Source organism: Sciurus carolinensis, chromosome 9 (genome assembly GCF_902686445.1).
Source record: "Sciurus carolinensis chromosome 9, mSciCar1.2, whole genome shotgun sequence".
NCBI classification, from domain to species: Eukaryota; Metazoa; Chordata; class Mammalia; order Rodentia; family Sciuridae; genus Sciurus; species Sciurus carolinensis.
In genome coordinates this window covers 79,214,563-79,232,646 of record NC_062221.1, presented here as the reverse complement: position 1 = coordinate 79,232,646, position 18,084 = coordinate 79,214,563, and the positions used below count along the sequence as shown (strand labels likewise).

Here is an 18,084-nt window from a genome sequence, read left to right as displayed (position 1 = left end):
CACCACTGGGCTCCATCCCTAGCCCTTCTTATCTTTTATTTGGAGATGGGATCTTGCTAAACTGCCCAGATTGGCCTTGAACCCGCAATCATCCTGCCTCAGGCTCCCAGGTTCCTGGGATTATGGAAGTGTACCACCATGACTGGCTGAGTTTCACTTCTAAATAATGGGATATATTAAGAAAACTGAACCAAAAGAGTCTCCCATATATTTAAAACTAAACTTTTTGGCCATGATTTGTATTTAGATGAAGGATTTTTCAAGACAAAAACTGTTATTCCTTACACATTGATTTAGAGAAATACGACTACAAGATTATGAGAATTATTTTTAATGATCCTAGTAAAATTCAGGCATACAAAAAAGTGGCATGCTTGGAATTAGCTTCATGGGAGAAAATATAATTTCACCAATACTACTATTGCTTAGAACTATTCTCTTTTGAAGTTGTTTTTAAATCTAATGATAAGTCATTTGAGAAAATGTTTTGTTATTCTTATCAAAATTCTATTAATTAGTGGGATGATCTCTCCCCAGTCATTTACCATTCACTCCAAATGATCTATGACTATCTTTCAAGTGCAGTCTACCTCCAAAAAATAAAATTTTTCCAGCACCAGAGATAACAAAAAAAACGAGGAAGTTTCTTGATGCAATTTCAAATAGTAGGTTTTGATTCAATTTTGAGCAATAGCTACATAAATGAATAAATACTAAACTTCCCAAGTAAGTTGTCTGAAGGAGACAACACCTTTAAGTATTTAGCCTATCATATCTGCCCAAAATATCTGACTAAGGCAGTGTTACCAGAACATTACATGCCCAAAAAAAACCCTGAGGTTCAAACTAATCCCTGACTAGTCACTCTCGACAATGGAAAGTAAAGGCACCTAAAGTCTCATGTACAAACCTAAGTATCAGGCTGCAAAAGATATAACAGGTAATACAGGTTAGAAGCCATGGATCACAAGATAAATCCCCTTGGTAATATCAGGTAATACTCAGGTTAGAAGTCAGGGTTCACATGTTCCAGATACTTAAGAGAATCTTGTACCGAATCTGACTAACCGCTGGGGTATGCAACAAATAGATCAAGGAGTAAGAGCACCAGGTTTACCCACTTTTTCAGTCCAAAATGCCAACCATATAATTATGCAGTCACTGGTTATTAAAGAACAATCTAAAAAAGGTACCAAAATTAAACAATTCATAGACTTCAGTGACACAGGTTAATTAGAGTTCCCTCAGCTATGAATTCTCAAAGTGGAGGGGAGGGGACCTTTTTAAAAGACACACTCTATGCCTCATGAAAATTACAATTCTTTAAAGGAACTAGAAGTTAGAGCCTGGACATGAGTATTCTAAAAAACACTCCCAAATAATTCTGCTCTTTCCTCTAAAACCAAGAATATAACATGCCTAGAAACCCTATTCTACCATATTACATACAGGGCCCAATTCCAAACATGGTTCTGAGAGGCCAGATCCTTGTCAGGTCTATTTCTCCAGAGTAACATTATATTGTCTATTATCCCACCCAGACTTACATCCCACTCTTGCTTCACTGAAGTTTTCTTCTTCTTTACTTTCAATGTTTTTCTTCCACTTCCCCGTGGACAGTAACGGTTCACTCTGACCAATGACATCTAGGAATAATATCAAATTTTTAAATGCAAGAAAAAGTAATAATTACGTATTTTTATGATGGTGATGATGATGATAGTTTTAACAGTGGTAATAATGGTATCAGCTATCACATATTGTTTCCTATAAGCCAGATACTATGCTAAGCTCTTTACACATAATATCTTCTTTAATCCTCACAGTAACTTCATGAAGTACTTAACTGTTTATTACTGATTTTATTTCTCTCCCTTAGGGAGAAAACTAAGGGACAGTTATCCAACTGTAAAGTTCACAGTAAGTAGCAAAGACATAAATATCATTTTAAAAGTTATGCAATAGAACTAAAAGTCCAAACTAAACTTGTATTTATTGTCAGTTTATTTTCCAATAAGGGTACCAAGACAATTCAATGGGAAATAAATAGTCTTTTCAATAAATGGTATTGGGACAACTGGATAGTCATATAAAAAAAGAAAAAGCCGTACCCCTACTTCACAACATATAAAAATTTACTTTAAAATGAATCACATTTAAATGTAAGAGCTAAAACTATAAAACTCTTAGAAGAAATAACAGGCATAAATATTTGTGGACTTCAGTTAAGCAGTGGTATCTTAGCTATGGCACCAAAAGTACAAGCAACTAAAGAAAAAAATAAATTGGACTGCATCAAAATTTTAAAAATTTTTACACACAAAGCCATAATCAAAGTAAAAAGACGAATGACAGAATGGAGAAAATATTTGTAAATCATTATATCTGATTGTGTTAGCTTTCTGCTGCTGTGCAAAAATACTTGGAATAATCAACTTAATAAAGGAAAAGGTTTACTTTGGCTCATGGTTTCAGAGATTTCAGTCCATGGTCACTTGGCCCTGTTGCTTTGGATCTGTGAGGGAGAATACCATGGCAGGAACAATAGTAGAGAAGCTGCTCACCACACAGCAGCAAGAAAACAGAAAGAGAGACAGGAAGTGACGGGGTCCCAACATCACCTTCAAATGAACATACCCTTTCCCCAAACAATAACCTCCTAACTTCCTTCTGCTAGGCTACACCCACCACCTCCCAATAGCACCACTGGCTGGTAACAAAGCTTTTAGCAAATGGGTCTTTGGAGGACATTTAAGATCCAAATTATAACACTGATAAAGGACTTATATTCAAAGTATATCAAGAATTCTTATCACTTCACTACAAAAAACATTAAAAAAAACAATTTAAAATGAACATAGAACTTGAACAGACCTTTTCCTCAATAAAGATACTACAGGAGGCCAAGAAGCAGGTTCAACTTAATAAAAGGTTCAACTTAAGCAATCCCTAGGGAAATGCCAGTTAAAATCACAATGAGATTATCACCTCATACCCATTAGGATGACTAAAAAAAAAAAAAACCAAAAAGTAGTGACAGACATGGTGAAATTGGAATCCTCATATGTTCCCTGATGGGAATGTAAAATTACACAGGCACTTAGGAAAACAGTTTGGCAATGCCTCAATTAAACATACAGCTACCACATGACCCAGCAATTCTACTCCTAGGTATATACCCAAGAGAACTAAAAGCATATGGTCACACAAAAACTTACACATGTTCATAGCTGTATTATTTTTAATAGACAAATAGTGGAAATATCCCAAATATTCACCAACTGATAAATGTATAAATAAATGCGATAGATCCATACAATGGAATATTATTTGGCAATAATAAGGAATAAGTACTGATATACCCTACAATATGGATACACCTTGAAAATAATACACTATGAGAAGAGTTAAACACAAAAGACCACATATTGTATAAGACCATTTATCTATGTCCAGAATGGGCAAATCCACTGACATATAAAGTAGATAAGTAGTTGTGTGGGTCTGGAGGGAGAAGAGAACAGAAGGCAACTGCTAATGAGCAAAGGGTTTCTTTGTGTGGTGACTAAAACATTCTGGCATTAGTGATGATGGTTGTACAACTCTGTGAATATATTAAAATTTTCTGAATTGTATTCTTTAAAAGGACAAATTCCGTGGTATGCTAATTATCTCTCAATAAAGATGTTATTTAAAAATATATGGGAAAATAGTTGTTCAATGAAAGGAACCTAGTGTATTTAACTACCTAGATCTTTAACCACTCAGATCTCCAATTTAGTCTGTAGAAGAAAGGGGAATCATAGTGTTAGTAAATCTTATATGATTAGAATACAGAAGTATGTGTATAGTATATCCACAATGATGCTTATATCCATCATTAATAAAGCAATTCGGTGTGCTAAGAACTTCACATTTAATCCCACAACTCTATGAGCCATGTACTGTCTTGAGAAAAAATATGAAAGAATACAATTTGGAAACAGACTGGGTACACACCTTGGTTTTGCCACTAACTCTAAAATGAACTAACTCAATATGCAAGGTGTTGAGAATCCCTGCCTGGCAGATATTAAATCCTATTTAGCTGTCAATAATGATGTTGGTAACAACAATCATTAATTCTTTTCCCAAATGAGAAAAATAAGGCTTAAAGAGTAAAAGTTAATTGTGCAAAGTCACAAAAATAATAAAGAAGAGAGCAGGGAACTGACAATCAAAATCAGGTCTTACTGACTGTAAAGTATAAGCTAGAAAACTGATAAAAATGGGTTAACTATGCTTGAGTCCATGTTTTCTAAATTTTCTACAATGAACCTACGTTACTCTTTAAAATAGGGGAAATTTTTATTTGAAGTTTTAATATTTAAAACATTACACTTATTTAGAAGGTAAAATTTCACCAGTCTCAATTCTGGAAAAACAGTCATGAATCTGAAGGATGCAAAGGCTTATGAGTAGTCGAAACCAGTTGTCAAAAGGCCATGTGTGAAGCCCTTGACATATCAAAAATTTAAGAAATCTTTTTATCATAGCTATTTGTTCATTAATAATGACTTCTGATAGAAAATACAATGTATTCAAACAAAAAAGTTTTAAGAAAAGATATGAAAATTAATATAAGGACATTATCAAATGCCTATTAGCATGAATGTGAAAGTTAGCCAATTTTAACACAAGAAAATGTTATTCAATGAAACCATATCCCTGTGATACACTGGTGAGGCATAGGTGTGCATCTGTTCTCATATTTTCGCTTATGAATTTAGCCTAGTAAAGCTAGTTGTGCATGACCCCCAATGAGTCCAGCCCTTGAATAACTCCCCCCATATATTTGGGCAGGAACTATTGACTTGTGATTACATTATGTTATACATTTTGTCTTAGATATGACTACAGAAAAAGCTGCTCTCCTACTGGCCTTGAGGAAGTAAAATGCCACATTGCGACAAATTGTGGAAAAGGCCAGTGGCATAGAACTCAAGCAGCTTCCAGGACCTGAAGGCAGTATTCAGTAAGAAGCTGGGGGCAGCAAAGGGGGAGGCTCAGTGATACAGTCATCTAAAACAAATTAATTCTCCAACAACCTGAGAGAGCCTGGAAGTGGAGCTTACCAAGTTGAACCTCCAGATGACAATGCAGACTGGCCAACATCTTGCTTACAGCTTTGTGAGACCCTAAGCACAGGATTCAGCTAAGCCATATCTAAAGTCATAACCTATGGAAACTGAGACAATACCAAAGTTTGAATATGGTTCGTCCTTTCTGAAACTCATGTTAAAATTTAATTTCCTTTGTGGCAGTGTTGGGAAGTTGGGCCTTTAAAAGATGATTAGGTTATTAAGATAGATTGATGCCTTTCTGAGGACTGGCTTAATTCTCTTGGAACTGGATTAGTTATCCAGAGAGTGGGTTGTTTATAAAAAGAGGCTGCTCCTCCTGTTTTGCCTCTTCTGAACAAGGCTGCTTCCAACTTTCACCATGTTATGATGCAGCATGAGACCTACACCAGATGTAGCTGCCTCATCTTAGATCTGTCAGACTCCAGAACTGTAAGTTGAACAAAACTTATTTTCTTTATAAATTACCTAGTCTCAGGTTCAATGTATCAGAAAAGAGATACAGGCAAAAATATGTAATTGTTTTAAATCTCTAAATTGTGGTAATTTGTTACATAGGAAACTAGCAACTGACCAACTCTACAGCTGTATAAGATCACTAAGTTGTAACCATGCAGCTAACCTATCTCTGACCTTCCCTTTGCCACCACACTTCATGAAGAGGTAAATTTTAGTGCCTCTGTTTACTAACCCATAATTATACCTCAAGTTTCTGCTAACATGAGAACTCTGATCCCATCTTTGCACTGAAAAATGTTCTCTTGAACATCAGCAATAGTGGTGATAGTATTTTTCTCAAGAAAGGATCATATTTTGTGTTTTAAAAAAGAAATTTTGTGCCACTCATAGAAACCAGAGATCATAGCAATAGTTTACTGCTAATACATGAGCACAGAGGTATTCTGATGGTTTACTATGCTAAGAAATCAAATAAAATTAGCACAGCCTAGAAAACCAAGGTCTATCTGAAGAAAATCTGTTAATACTGTCAGCTTTCCAATTGTTAAAATTAATGGTCGCTCCTTATTTCTCAGGTGCTTTTTGCAGTACAGATTCTCAACTCTTAGAAGTTCTCTCCTCCCTTGGGTTACATGACATTCTTTCTCCTGATTTTTCTCCTATTTTTCCCCCCAGAGAATATCCCTGCCCCTCCTCACACACATCTTAAGCAAAGACTCTACCCAGTTCTTCCCCAGGCCTATTATCTTTCCATTAGATCCAATACTTGTTTGGGGAAGTCCACTATATACCACATACTGGCTGGGCATTAGAGATAAAATACAATGTGTCTAATAGGGTGTTAGTTCTTATGGAGCTTACATTCTAGATCACCAAGGGATATTCACATCTTCCATCGGTGATCTCACCAAATCCCTTGCACAAAGTTATGAATACCTTGGGCACACAAATATACTGCTAAACTGAGTACCAAATCAAAAAATCATACCTCTCCTAAAAATACTAAATGTTCATTTCTGCCATTGTACAATATCTCCCAAATATCTCAAAGACAGTATACAAAATGCAGCTCATCATCCATATTCCCTTCAACCTGTAGTTCTTGATATAGAACTGGGTATTCAGTAAATGTCTGCTGAATTAAGCTGAACTTACAGAATGGCGATCCTTCTAGTTGTTCCAGTTTAAAACCTTAGTTAGCATCACCTCCTATTCCTTCTTGTCTTTTAAGTCACTCAGACGACAGAACCTATTACTTCTTTACCTAAAATATCTCTCCCATCTATCCATTCTTTTCCATTTCTTAGGAATATTTTTCCAGGTTCTCATCTTTTGTTTTCCTCTCATTCATTCATTCACTTCATTATCCACCTATTAATTCAAAAAATATTTTGAAAATGCTTGCTAAGAGTCAGGCACCTAATATAGCAAGAAAGTACAATCATCTGTGCCCTCACGAGATTTTTTTCAGAGGATCACAATTAATCTATTTATTACAATAAAAAGGCAATGTGGGAAGTACATTCCGTATGCCATGGAAATACCTAACTTCCTTTACTCAATGAGGAAAGGTTTCTTCCTCTCCCTAATTTCCCCAGAATGTGTAAGCTGAGAGCTAAAGTATGAATAGAAGTTGGGGGGGGGGGGTATGTTCCAGGCAGGGGAGAAAGTACTTACAAAGTTTGATGAGTTCAGTTTAACAAAGATTTGAGAGGGTGATGGGCCAAAGAGCCTAGAAAGAAAGGCAAAGGGGCAGTTCATGGCCTTGGGATCGAGGGAACTTGAACACTATCCTAAAGACATAGAAAGCCACTGAAGAACTTCAAGCAGAGTTAGAAGGGTATTTTAGCAATTCCCCTTCGACTAGTGTGGGAAACAAACCCTTTCATCAACCCTACTCAGATACATGAATAGAGTATAGATCTCGGCCCTTTACTTCCTTCCTTAAAAGATTTTTAATAGTGCCTCACTGAGAATTCAGCTTCGAACCCCTCGCCCAAGTGACTCGACTGACATTTCCTCCAGTTTTTTCCTCACATCTCCCACACGTCCCAGGGCCAAGCTCTCGCCTTCACACTTGGTTCCATTCTTTTCCCTCTGCCTGAAACACCCCGAGACGCTCACTCCATTCCCTACCGGGTTTACTCCCCAACGCCTCCTCAAAACTCATTCGAGGGCCCTTCTCAGAAACTCCTTCCGGACACCTATCAATAGAAACGACCCTCCCTATCCCAGCCTATCCTGGGTAGCTCGTCTCTCTCCTGCTAGACAGTAAATCCTTTGAAAGCTACAAACGAAGACCCTCAATTTTCAGCTCGCTGCAAAAGAGCCCGAAAGCGGTGTGCATGCACACATTTAGGGCGCGGAGGGCGTGCTAAAGGCAAACACACACACACACACACATACACACACACACACACACACACACACACACACACGGAGGGCGTGCTAAAGGCAAACACACACACACACACACACACACACACACACACACACAAATTCAAAACACACAGAGCTGCGGTCGGGCCTTCCGTAGTAAGGATCCCGGAGCAGGCGTCTGGATACCGGGGGGACTGAAAGAGGCGCCACTGCCGTACTCCCCGCCCTGTCCGTAGCCCGGGTCCCCACGGCTCGAAGGGCCTGCGGATTGCAGACCCCCGCTCCGCATCCCAACCTGCCTTGCTGTTTTCTGACTGCCTCCACCGCGACTAAAACTTCAAGCTCCCGAACCCGGAGCGCGCCACAGGTTAATGCAGCCCGCGGCTTCCGGGCCGTTGCCTAGGTTACCAGAGCTCCGCCCCACGCCTTTGCGCATATCCGGCGAGCTCAGTGCGCAGGCGCCTCCCAAACCCTGGCTCTGCTTCTGGTACCGGAAGGTTCGTGGAGGCTCTTTTTTTCATCCAGTGAGCTCTCTGTAGTCTTCAGGGCAAAGCATTGAAGGATAGGCAAGAGTATTAGTCAGCGTCTTCATTCTCCAAAAGAAAGACACTAGGCTTCATATATTGCACTTATTTGCTTTCCCCTCTATTTATTTTTAAACGTTTATTACCAGCTGTCTGTATACCAGAGAGTATGCTAGGTTCAGTGAGAACTAAAAATAGACAAGTCTCCTATCCTCCAGATGCTTAAGCATAGTATCAGAAAGCTAACAGTGACTATAAATGTATAAAAGCTATAAATGTAAGAGTCAAACGATGATAAGTGCTAAGAAAGACGCATATTAACTAAATACTGTTTATTATAGGAATATTTTAATATCTCAAGAAAGCCTAGATGCAAAGATGAGTAGTTACCAGGTAAGGGAAGAGCATTTCTGCAGAGGGAACTGCCAATATGCAAAGGCATATGGCAAAGGAAGCAGTCCAGTGTGTCTGGAGTTGAGAGAACAGTGAGTGGTTGGTATTAAGGGGAGGCTGCCCAGGAGCCAGGACAAACAGAACTGTGTAAATCACGTTAAGGACCTTACAAAGCACTTCATTCAAAAAAAATATTAATTTGCTCTGATACAACTTCTTTTAGCCCCTTTCTACTGTTCGGAAACATATATATATATGGATATATATATATATATATATATATATCCAACAAACATTGAATCGATCAATGTATATTCAATGCAAGGAACTGCCTTCTAATAGTTTCCACTCTGATTAAGGAAGTTTGATGCAGATAGATTTTATGGCCAATCAATATATAATCATACCCTTGCTTACATCTTCAATGTCCTACCCATCTTTGAGATACTATAATCACTTGGCAAATTGCCAATGCTGGCCATCCCAACTTTCTACTTAGTGTTTGCACTCTTGCAGCTGAACCTGACAGAAGAAAAACACACACCAAAGCTGATTTTTAAATTCAAGATCACTAATTTTAAGTGGTCCATTAAAGATGTTTGAAAATCTTATTAAAGGTTCCTACTCCGTTGATTCTCCTACCCTCCTTGATAACAATTTTATACTTTCTCTCATATTCAACATCTATCTGGAGTCTCATCCAATGACCTATTTCATTAATAGCACTGAATTAATCGGAAGAGAACTTCAATAAGCTCACATCACTACTTCGGTCCTCCTATCTTTATTCACAGACTTCATCTTCACTTTCATCCTCGGAAGTTCACTGAAACTTGAGCCCAGGGAACATAATGAAAACTACATCATGGTTCATCATTATCAAATCGCTCAGAACAAGTGATAAGAAAAAATCTTTAAAGTAGCCAAAGGAAAAAAGACATGTACAGAAGAACAAAAATAAGGATAATATTAGTTTCTTATTAGAACAAAGCAAGCAAGAAGGTAATAGAACAATAACTTAAATGCACTGGAAAAAAAAAGAAAGTTTTCAACTTAGAAGTCTTTCTTTGGTAAAAATATATTTAAAAAATAACAATGAAATAAATGGTTTCCACATATACAGAAATTGATAGAATTTATACTAGTAAATCCTCATTACGAGAATTGTTAAAGGAGGTACTTCAAGCATTAGGAAAATGATACCAGATGGAAATCTAGAACTTTATAAAAGAACACAGAGCACTACTGTGGTAAATATATATATATTTTTCTTATTATTTAAATCTCTTTAAATGTTGTTAACTTTAAAATACAATAAAAATGTATTGTGAGGTATATAATACATGTAAAAGTTCAATGTTAGGGAACAATGGCATAATGGTCAGTGAAGGGAAATAGAAGTGTATTAAGGATGTTATACTACTGATGTATTACTAAAATAATAAAACAGATAAAATATATAATGAATAATAAACAAACATTTGATTACTCTAAAAGTAGGCAGAAAATAGCAAAAAATGAAACAGATGAGAAAATGATACATTTAATAACCATATTAAATGTAAATGACCTAAACACCCTAATTCAAAGGCAGAGATTGTCCAATAAAATTTCACAAATTCTTGCCTGTAACAAAAAGAATACATTAAAGATAAAGACATAGGTAAGTATAAAGAACAAAATAGACAAAAATGTCAAAAAAAAAGCTGGAGTGGTTTTATTGCTGTTAGACAAAGTATATTTCAGAACAAAGAATATTGCCAGAGATAACAAGGCTCATTTCATAATGGCAAAGGAACCATGTAAGCAAAAGGACATAATAATCCCAAACATTTATGCAGCTAATAACAGAACTTCAAAATACATGAAGCAATAAATGATAGTACCACATTGTGAAATTGAAAAATTCACAATTATAGTCAAATTCTAGTATTCTATGACTAATTTATAATACAAGTAAACAGAAAACCAACAAGTTTATAATAGACTTGAACAATACCAACCATCTTGAGCTGATTAACATTTAAGAACAGTCCTCCAACAATCATCAGAATACACAGGTTCTTCATTGTAAACAGAATGTTAAGGAGATAGGCAATAATCTGGACCATAAAACAAGTTTCATTAAATTCAAAAGGACTAAGATCATACTAGCTGTGTTCTCTGATCACAATGTAATTAAATTAGAAATCAATAACCAAATTATTCTTGGAAAAGTCATCAAAATTTGGAAGAAAAAAAATAACACTTCTAAACAAACCATTGTTATAGTCTGAATGTGTCCCTCCAAATTCATAAGTTCAAAATGTCTTCACCAAGCGATAATAATACTAAGAGGAGAGAACTTTAGGAGGTGCCCTTATAAAAGAATTTGAGGGAGCTTGTTTGGACCCTTAGAATTTCCCTTTCTGCTATGTAAAAATTCAACAGTTGCCCCTTCCACCTTATGAAGACATAGCAACCAGACACTGAATCTGCTGTTGGTGCTTTGATCACAGACTTCCCAGGGTCCATAACTATAAGAAATAAACTTCTGTTACTTGTAAATTACCCAGTCTAAGTTGTTTGGTCTTAGCAGTGCTGATGGATTAAAACAGTCACTAATGAAGCAAGAAATGAAAACAGAAAATACGTTTTGAACTGCATGAAAATGAAAGTGCAATGTATCAAAACTAAACACCTATATCAGAAAATAAGAAAGATCCGACTTTAAAAATTAGAAAAAGAACAAGTTAAAATAAAAAAAAAGCAGAATAAAAGAAATATTTAGAATCAAAGCTAAATCAATGAAACAGAAAACAAAAACCAGTGGATCTCACCCATGTCCTGTATGGGCACAAGAGTGGGTACCCATCAGAGGTGTGGGCTGGCTGCAAAATAAAAGCTATGAAAGTAATATTATAAAATAAACACAGAAGCCAGAATAATTTTAGAAATAGGGGTGAGATGGATTGAACCAACCAGTTGGGTCTGACTTCTAACAAAGAAAAATCTGGTGCTTGCTTTAGTTACAGTGGTAAAGACCAAGGGGATTGATAGGGCTCTCCTTCAGTGGGGAGGAAAAGAGTGAAGATAAATAGGTTGTTTGTGCTTGGCAGGTTATACCCATTTCTGGTTCTGGTGTTTTATCCTAAATCTGTGAGCTAAGGCAGGGTGCCTGCATGAACTGGGCTTTCTTCAAGTAGGGAATTCCACCCAGGAGTTCCCAGAAAAGCAGCTTCCCTGCCTTATGTTGACTCAAACAAACCCAAAATTTAGATATGGCTTCTAACAAGTGGACAAAATCAACAGATAGATCTTTGGGAAGAGATCAAACTGATAAACCTCTATCCAAACTGATTAGGGGGAAATTAGTCATAAGGTATTAATATCAGTAATGAAAAAGGTGATACTACTACTGACTTCACAGATCCTAAAAGAATAATAAAATAAACCCATTTGTGATAAAAAAATTTAAGAATAATATAATATTTTGACTTTATGGCAACATAAATAAAGTAGACAAATTCTTTGAAAGACATGAATTACCAAATCCTTAAGAAAAAATAGATAATCTAAATAACCTTACATCTATTTTAAAAATTGAAGTTGCAGGGGCTGGGGTTGTAGCCCAGGGGTAGAGCACTTGCCTAGCATGTATGCAGTATTGCATTCAATTCTCAGCACTACATGTAAAGAAATAAAATAAAGGTTCATCAAAAACTAAAAGAAAAATAATAATTTAAATTGAAGTTGCAGTTAAGAACCGTCCCTCAAAGCAAGCTGCAGCCCCAAAAGCCTTCACTGGCAAATTTTACCAAACCTTTAGGGAAGAAATATTAACAATTTTGTAAAAAGTCTACTGAAAAACTAAAAAGAAGGGATATTTCCTAAGTCCTTCAATGAGGCTAGCACTATCCCATGGTCGAAACCAGAAGTAAGTATTATAAGAAAAGAGAACTACAGGCCAGTATTCTTCATGAGGATAGCTATTAAAAAATCTTAGCAAAATGTTACAAATTAAATATAAAAATATATTGAAAAGCTCCACTATGAATAAATGGGACTTGTTTTCACCACATTAAAAAAATAGATAATAGATAGATTTAGATATATAGATATTCATCTCAGTAGATACAGAAAAGTCATTTGAACAATGCAGATTCTTAATAAAAACTCTCAGTTAACCAAAAAGAGGGAACCTCCTCAACCTGATTAAATACATTTACAAAAGACATACATCTTACACAATGCATAATGACAAGAGATGGTGTGCAGACAATTCTTGGTATACTATTACTAAAGTTCATGAAGTATGAGGCAAAAAAAAAAAATGTGTCCTGCCTCCAAAGGAAGTAGTGATCCACAGGGGCACAGAGTGATCCATAAAGGAAAAAAGTATTGATGACATGAAATTAGAACCAAGGTCTTACATTAGTTGGGTTATGTATTTGGATATCTATTAGTCTTCCCCACATGACAAGTATTTGGCATCAACCTTCAAAGTTTGTTGAATTCAATTTTAGAATTACCTGGTATCTGATAAATGGATTTTAACAATTGGTCCTCTTTTTAGAAGAAGGGAAACTAGCAAAGTCATAGGTTAAAGTGTTTGCTGTTTGTCTATGTAGGTACAGGTGGAAATGACATTGGCTATAAGTCCCTATGATCTCATTTGATCAGGCTGGAGTTACCCACAGATTTTTATTATGATAGTCCAATAATGGATGGCATATCCAACAAACAGTAAGACTGATGGCAGTGACTACAGTTTGGTATAATCTAAGAACTGTGTTAGAATGAATATGTTCTAATTTAACAATTACAACAAAGAGGACGTGAAAACAGAAAAAGGGTCATTTGGGGTTAACAGTAACCAGTGGTCTATAGTAAATGAGAAGAATGATCGCCAATAAACTGTTAAAAACAAAACAGGAATTAAACAGAGGTCTTGACCCAAGGTCTTGGGTAGAAGCTATCCATTAAGAGGTCATCTCTCTGTTTCAAAGATATCCAGTCAAGTGGCTATTTCCAGAGAATCTCTGAGACTTTTCAGCTTGAGGTCCCCTATTGGAGGAGCCTTCCAATTGTGGAATTCTGAGTTCTTTCTCTAGTTGTTGCTAGGGTTTGGACCTTAAATGTCACCCAAAGACCCATGAGTTAAAAGGTTGGTCGCCAGGATAGTGCTACTGGGGGATGGGCGAACCTTTAGGAGCTGGTGCCCAGGTGGAGGTCCTTAGGTTATTTAGTTCACTGTCACTGCTATATTTTTTTAATATATATATATATATATATATATATATATATATATATAGTCATTGATGGACCTTTATTTTATTTTACATGTGGTGCTGAGAATCAAACTGAGTCCCTCCCACATGCTTGCTTTACCACTGAGAGTGGCTCTCACTGGGGATTTACCTACCCATTTCATACAGGTGTCACAGTCTCAGAAAAACTTGGCATCCATTGTCATAAACATACAGTTAGACACAGAAATCATTGCAAGTGAAGTTTTGTCAGGGCTTCGGATGAGTTTAGACAGTCTTTAGCTTTGCAGGAAACAATGTGTTCCCTTCCTTAAATAGGTCATGCCCTAAAACATAGACTATGTTTTGGCAAATGCTAATTTACCTAATTTAGTTCATGGTCCTTTTCTGCTAATACTGACGATAAGTAAATGGAATGCTTGTTCTAGGTTTCTCTGAACAAGGTAGGAGATCATGTATGTACTATATCCTATCTTAATAACAAGGGAAACTTGGATCTATTCATTCTTGATTAAGGATGTAGGGAAAATGGGAAAGGGTTTCACTGAGTCCAAGGGGTCTAACTGTCCCCGTACAGTGTCATCCTCCTAGATAAAGGCAAAAAGGTATTAACTGTTGTGATGTAGTGAAACATTGAGGAAAGCAAGGCAATAATCTTCTATGAGGAAGAATTTGAGGAGGAGTTAACTACAGGATAGTGTTTAGGTTAGGTGCTAATAAGAAGTGAGAAGTAACCAATTTTTTGTGACCCTGAGATAGATTATTTATTTATTTAGTCTCCAGTGCTGGGGATCAAACCCAGGACCTCACACAAAGTACTCTCCTGCTAACCTACATACCCAGCCCTTCCTGAGATCTTGAACAAATCAATATCTTTGTTCATTTGGTTTCTTTACTGGTAGCACTGGTAGCACAGGAATGTTACAAGGGCTAGTGCAGTTTTGGATATAAAGCCCTCAACTGTAAGTTTGAGGTTATTGTTTGCTTTTGGTTTTAGTGAATATTGGGGGAGTTTGGGAGTCAACACTTTGATAGGATCTATCTCAGTTAAACAATTTTGTTCAAATCCAGTGTTTCCTCAGAATGATCACTGAAAGCTGTCATTATCTTCAGTGAAGTTGTGTCATTCAGGCAGTTAAACACAAGAATTAGAATTGTAACATGTGTATATATAAGATGGAGTTTTTTCCAGGAAGAGGAGAAAAATCAGATTGAGTTGACTTCATAAGAACTGGGAATGATTGGTCAAAAGGTAAGCTTTGCACTTTGCATGTTGAGCCCCCAACTTATTGGTTAGCTGCCTGCAAATGCAAACCTGACAATCTGTGCTCCCAGGCAAGCCAAAGACTAGAGAGAGCACTCTGTGGGCCAAGATCAAATTCTCAGGTGGAAGGATGATCTTATCTGGTTTTATTGGTGACCTATTTCAAAGTTTGAATGAATGAGAACCACACTGATCAGGGAGGCCATCTCAAACTAAAGGCTTATGGGGCCTATGCCTAAATTCTACTCTGTGACACTTTTAATCAGCATAACACAAAACAGAAAGGAGAGCAAAAAAGGATTTTAAAAAAAGAATGATCTGACTCCAACAAAGATGCCCAAGAATGGGAACCAAAAGCAAAACCCAGGTACCAAAACGAGACTAGGTAACCAAAGCAAAAGCAAAGACAGCAGGGTTCAGACACAGTGCTGACCTGACACGTTAATGCATATTCAAGCTGCGTTAATGCATATTCAAGCTGCGTTAATGCATATTCAAGGTTCCTGCACAAGGGTGAGTCCCACACCTGGCAGATAAATAAAGTGCACAGTGACAGGAAGTACAGATAGTAACTCTGTGGAATCTTCTGAAAAATTATGGAAATAAACAAAGATCACACAAATGAAAACAAATACAGGTTATTCAGATCATGTTGTAGCAAGAGATTGAGCCACCACCACTTGTGTTTGGCAGAGACTCAAAGGTAGGCAGGGGAAAGAAATCTTTGTAGTGAAAAAAAAGAAAACATTTCAGATAAGTGCTGGTTGGCTCGTGGATATGGGGAAGCCGAAGACAGACTAACTAGAAGCAGGGCACTTTATGGTTTAGGAGCATATTTGACTTCCTCTGAGTGTTCTTGTGTTGAAAGGAAGGCCCAAAACTAGGGAATCTGACTCCCTAGCCAAGTCCTAACTTTCTGCACCATTTACTGCCAAGGTTGTGGTTTGGTACACTGAACTGGTTGTCACTAAGGTTATAGGTCAGATTCCTGAGTCAATAACTGCAAAAGTTATGGGCCAAAGTTCTATTGCCAATGCCCATTTAGATAGTCAGTCTCTCCCAGTGGAATTTTGGTGGTGTGGATATTAAAAACACCTGCCAATGGACCATATTTTATTTTTTAGTTATTGAATAAGAAGTCATACAATAATGTTAGTTTGTACAACAAATGTAAACTTTTAAATACTTTTTTCTTCCTTTTATCCTTACAATAATCTTGTAATTCTGAGACTATTTATCTAACTTAACTCAATGGATTTCGGCTAGAAGCAGGATTAGATCATAGCACAGAATCATGTATAGTATATAACTCAATTTTTTTGGTAGAAAATAGACACCACCTATAATGGCTTAGGAATAAGTATTTATGTAATAAATATTCATACTGTGACCAAGAATCTGTTCCAATTGTTCCTAATTTCATGGCTTAAAGTTAGGATAAAACTTTGAAGGAAGAATCACAGTTCCCTCCAAATATCTACAAGGCTGTCAAGTGGATGAAGGATTAGGTTTATTCCTATGGCTCTAGAGGACTGAACTAGTAATAAGTGAGTGGAAGAAAGGCAGGTTTCAACTAAGAATGTGAAATATCTATCTAATGAATGCTTATCCAGAAAAGAAGGTGTTGCCTTGTGAAAGAGCCAGTTCCTACATCTTTAGAGACTGCTTCAGACTGGCCACCCCCAGCTAATCTCACAGGCCTTCATAAATTTCAGGTTTTCAATTTCAAAATGAAATTTTGTTAGACTTTGAAAAGAGGAAAAGACATTATTTATACAGCAGCTTAAAGTCATTCACATTGTGGGTGAAATTATTATGTTTCTCAGAATAGTAAGTTCTATTTTAAATTTTTACTCACAGACACTTCTTTGAAGTAGGATTTTTTGCATACATGCCTATACATTTTCAAGAGCTTATTTTTTAAAGTGAAAATTGTCCTAATAAAGAGTAGTCTAAGTCAATCTTCCTTCATCATTGTTTTCTGATTGCAGTTTAAAAACTTACATAGGTACTGTGTTTATTTCTGATTCTTTGTAATTTGTAGAAATTCAGTGAGGAAAACACACCCTTCTTCATTTAAATGGAAGTAATAAGACTTTAATCTATAATCTTAAATCTTTGAACAAGACCTTTTTTCTTAGTAGTTTCTTTTCAAATGTCCCTTCAGGTTAACAATTCTATTTTTTTCTAGTTTACAAATAATGCTGAAATAAAACAGTGAGTCTTCTCCCACACCTAAATTGACTGTTTTCCAAGGACTTCCCATGGATCCTCTTACTCTACTCCTTACCTGCCAATGTAACCCTTTAAATCTAATGCTCCAAATTTTGCCTGAAGGCTATTTCCTTTTTGTGATGGGCTGTGATTTCTGTTTCTTAAAAAGCAATTTAGGATTCTGGGAATTCTCACGGAATCTGAAAGAAGTCACAGGCAAGAGGCTAGAAAGAAATGCCTTCTGCATAAATCTAGTTACTCTGAGTCGTCTTTGACAACTTCCGGGACCAGACTTCAGGCAGAGCTGAAATTGTCCTCTTTACCATATCTATTTTTTTATGACTGTACATATTTACATACATAACACATATAGGAAGCTAAAGGGAGTGATGACGTGAGACTCTCCTAGGAGAATAGAACAAGGAAATAAAACAGGTGTCCGAGAAGGACTTCTTTCAGAAAAGGGAGAACAGAGAATAACC

The 18,084-nt window shown here is 36.5% G+C and overlaps 1 protein-coding gene across 7 annotated transcripts in view; it reads right to left on the bottom strand.

Annotated features, from left to right (window-relative positions):
* The window catches only part of Spice1 (spindle and centriole associated protein 1), a 69,109-nt gene extending 60,757 nt beyond the window's left edge, over window positions 1–8,352 (bottom strand). For 5 of the 7 annotated variants that reach the window (XR_007110258.1, XM_047564775.1, XM_047564778.1 and 2 more), the window contains exons 1-2: window positions 8,258–8,352; window positions 1,548–1,646 (exon numbers count right to left, since the gene is read on the bottom strand). Coding sequence is in view for 6 of the 7 variants with exons in the window: in XM_047564775.1 (XP_047420731.1) it covers window positions 1,548–1,646 (99 nt within the window). In the remaining variant the exon portion in view is untranslated. Of the gene's footprint in view, window positions 1–1,547; window positions 1,647–5,114; window positions 5,133–7,256; window positions 7,273–8,257 lie in introns of those variants that run through there. The other 2 variants (XM_047564776.1, XM_047564777.1) reach the window with 2 other exon arrangements.
* Between the last annotated feature and the right edge of the window lie 9,732 nt (window positions 8,353–18,084).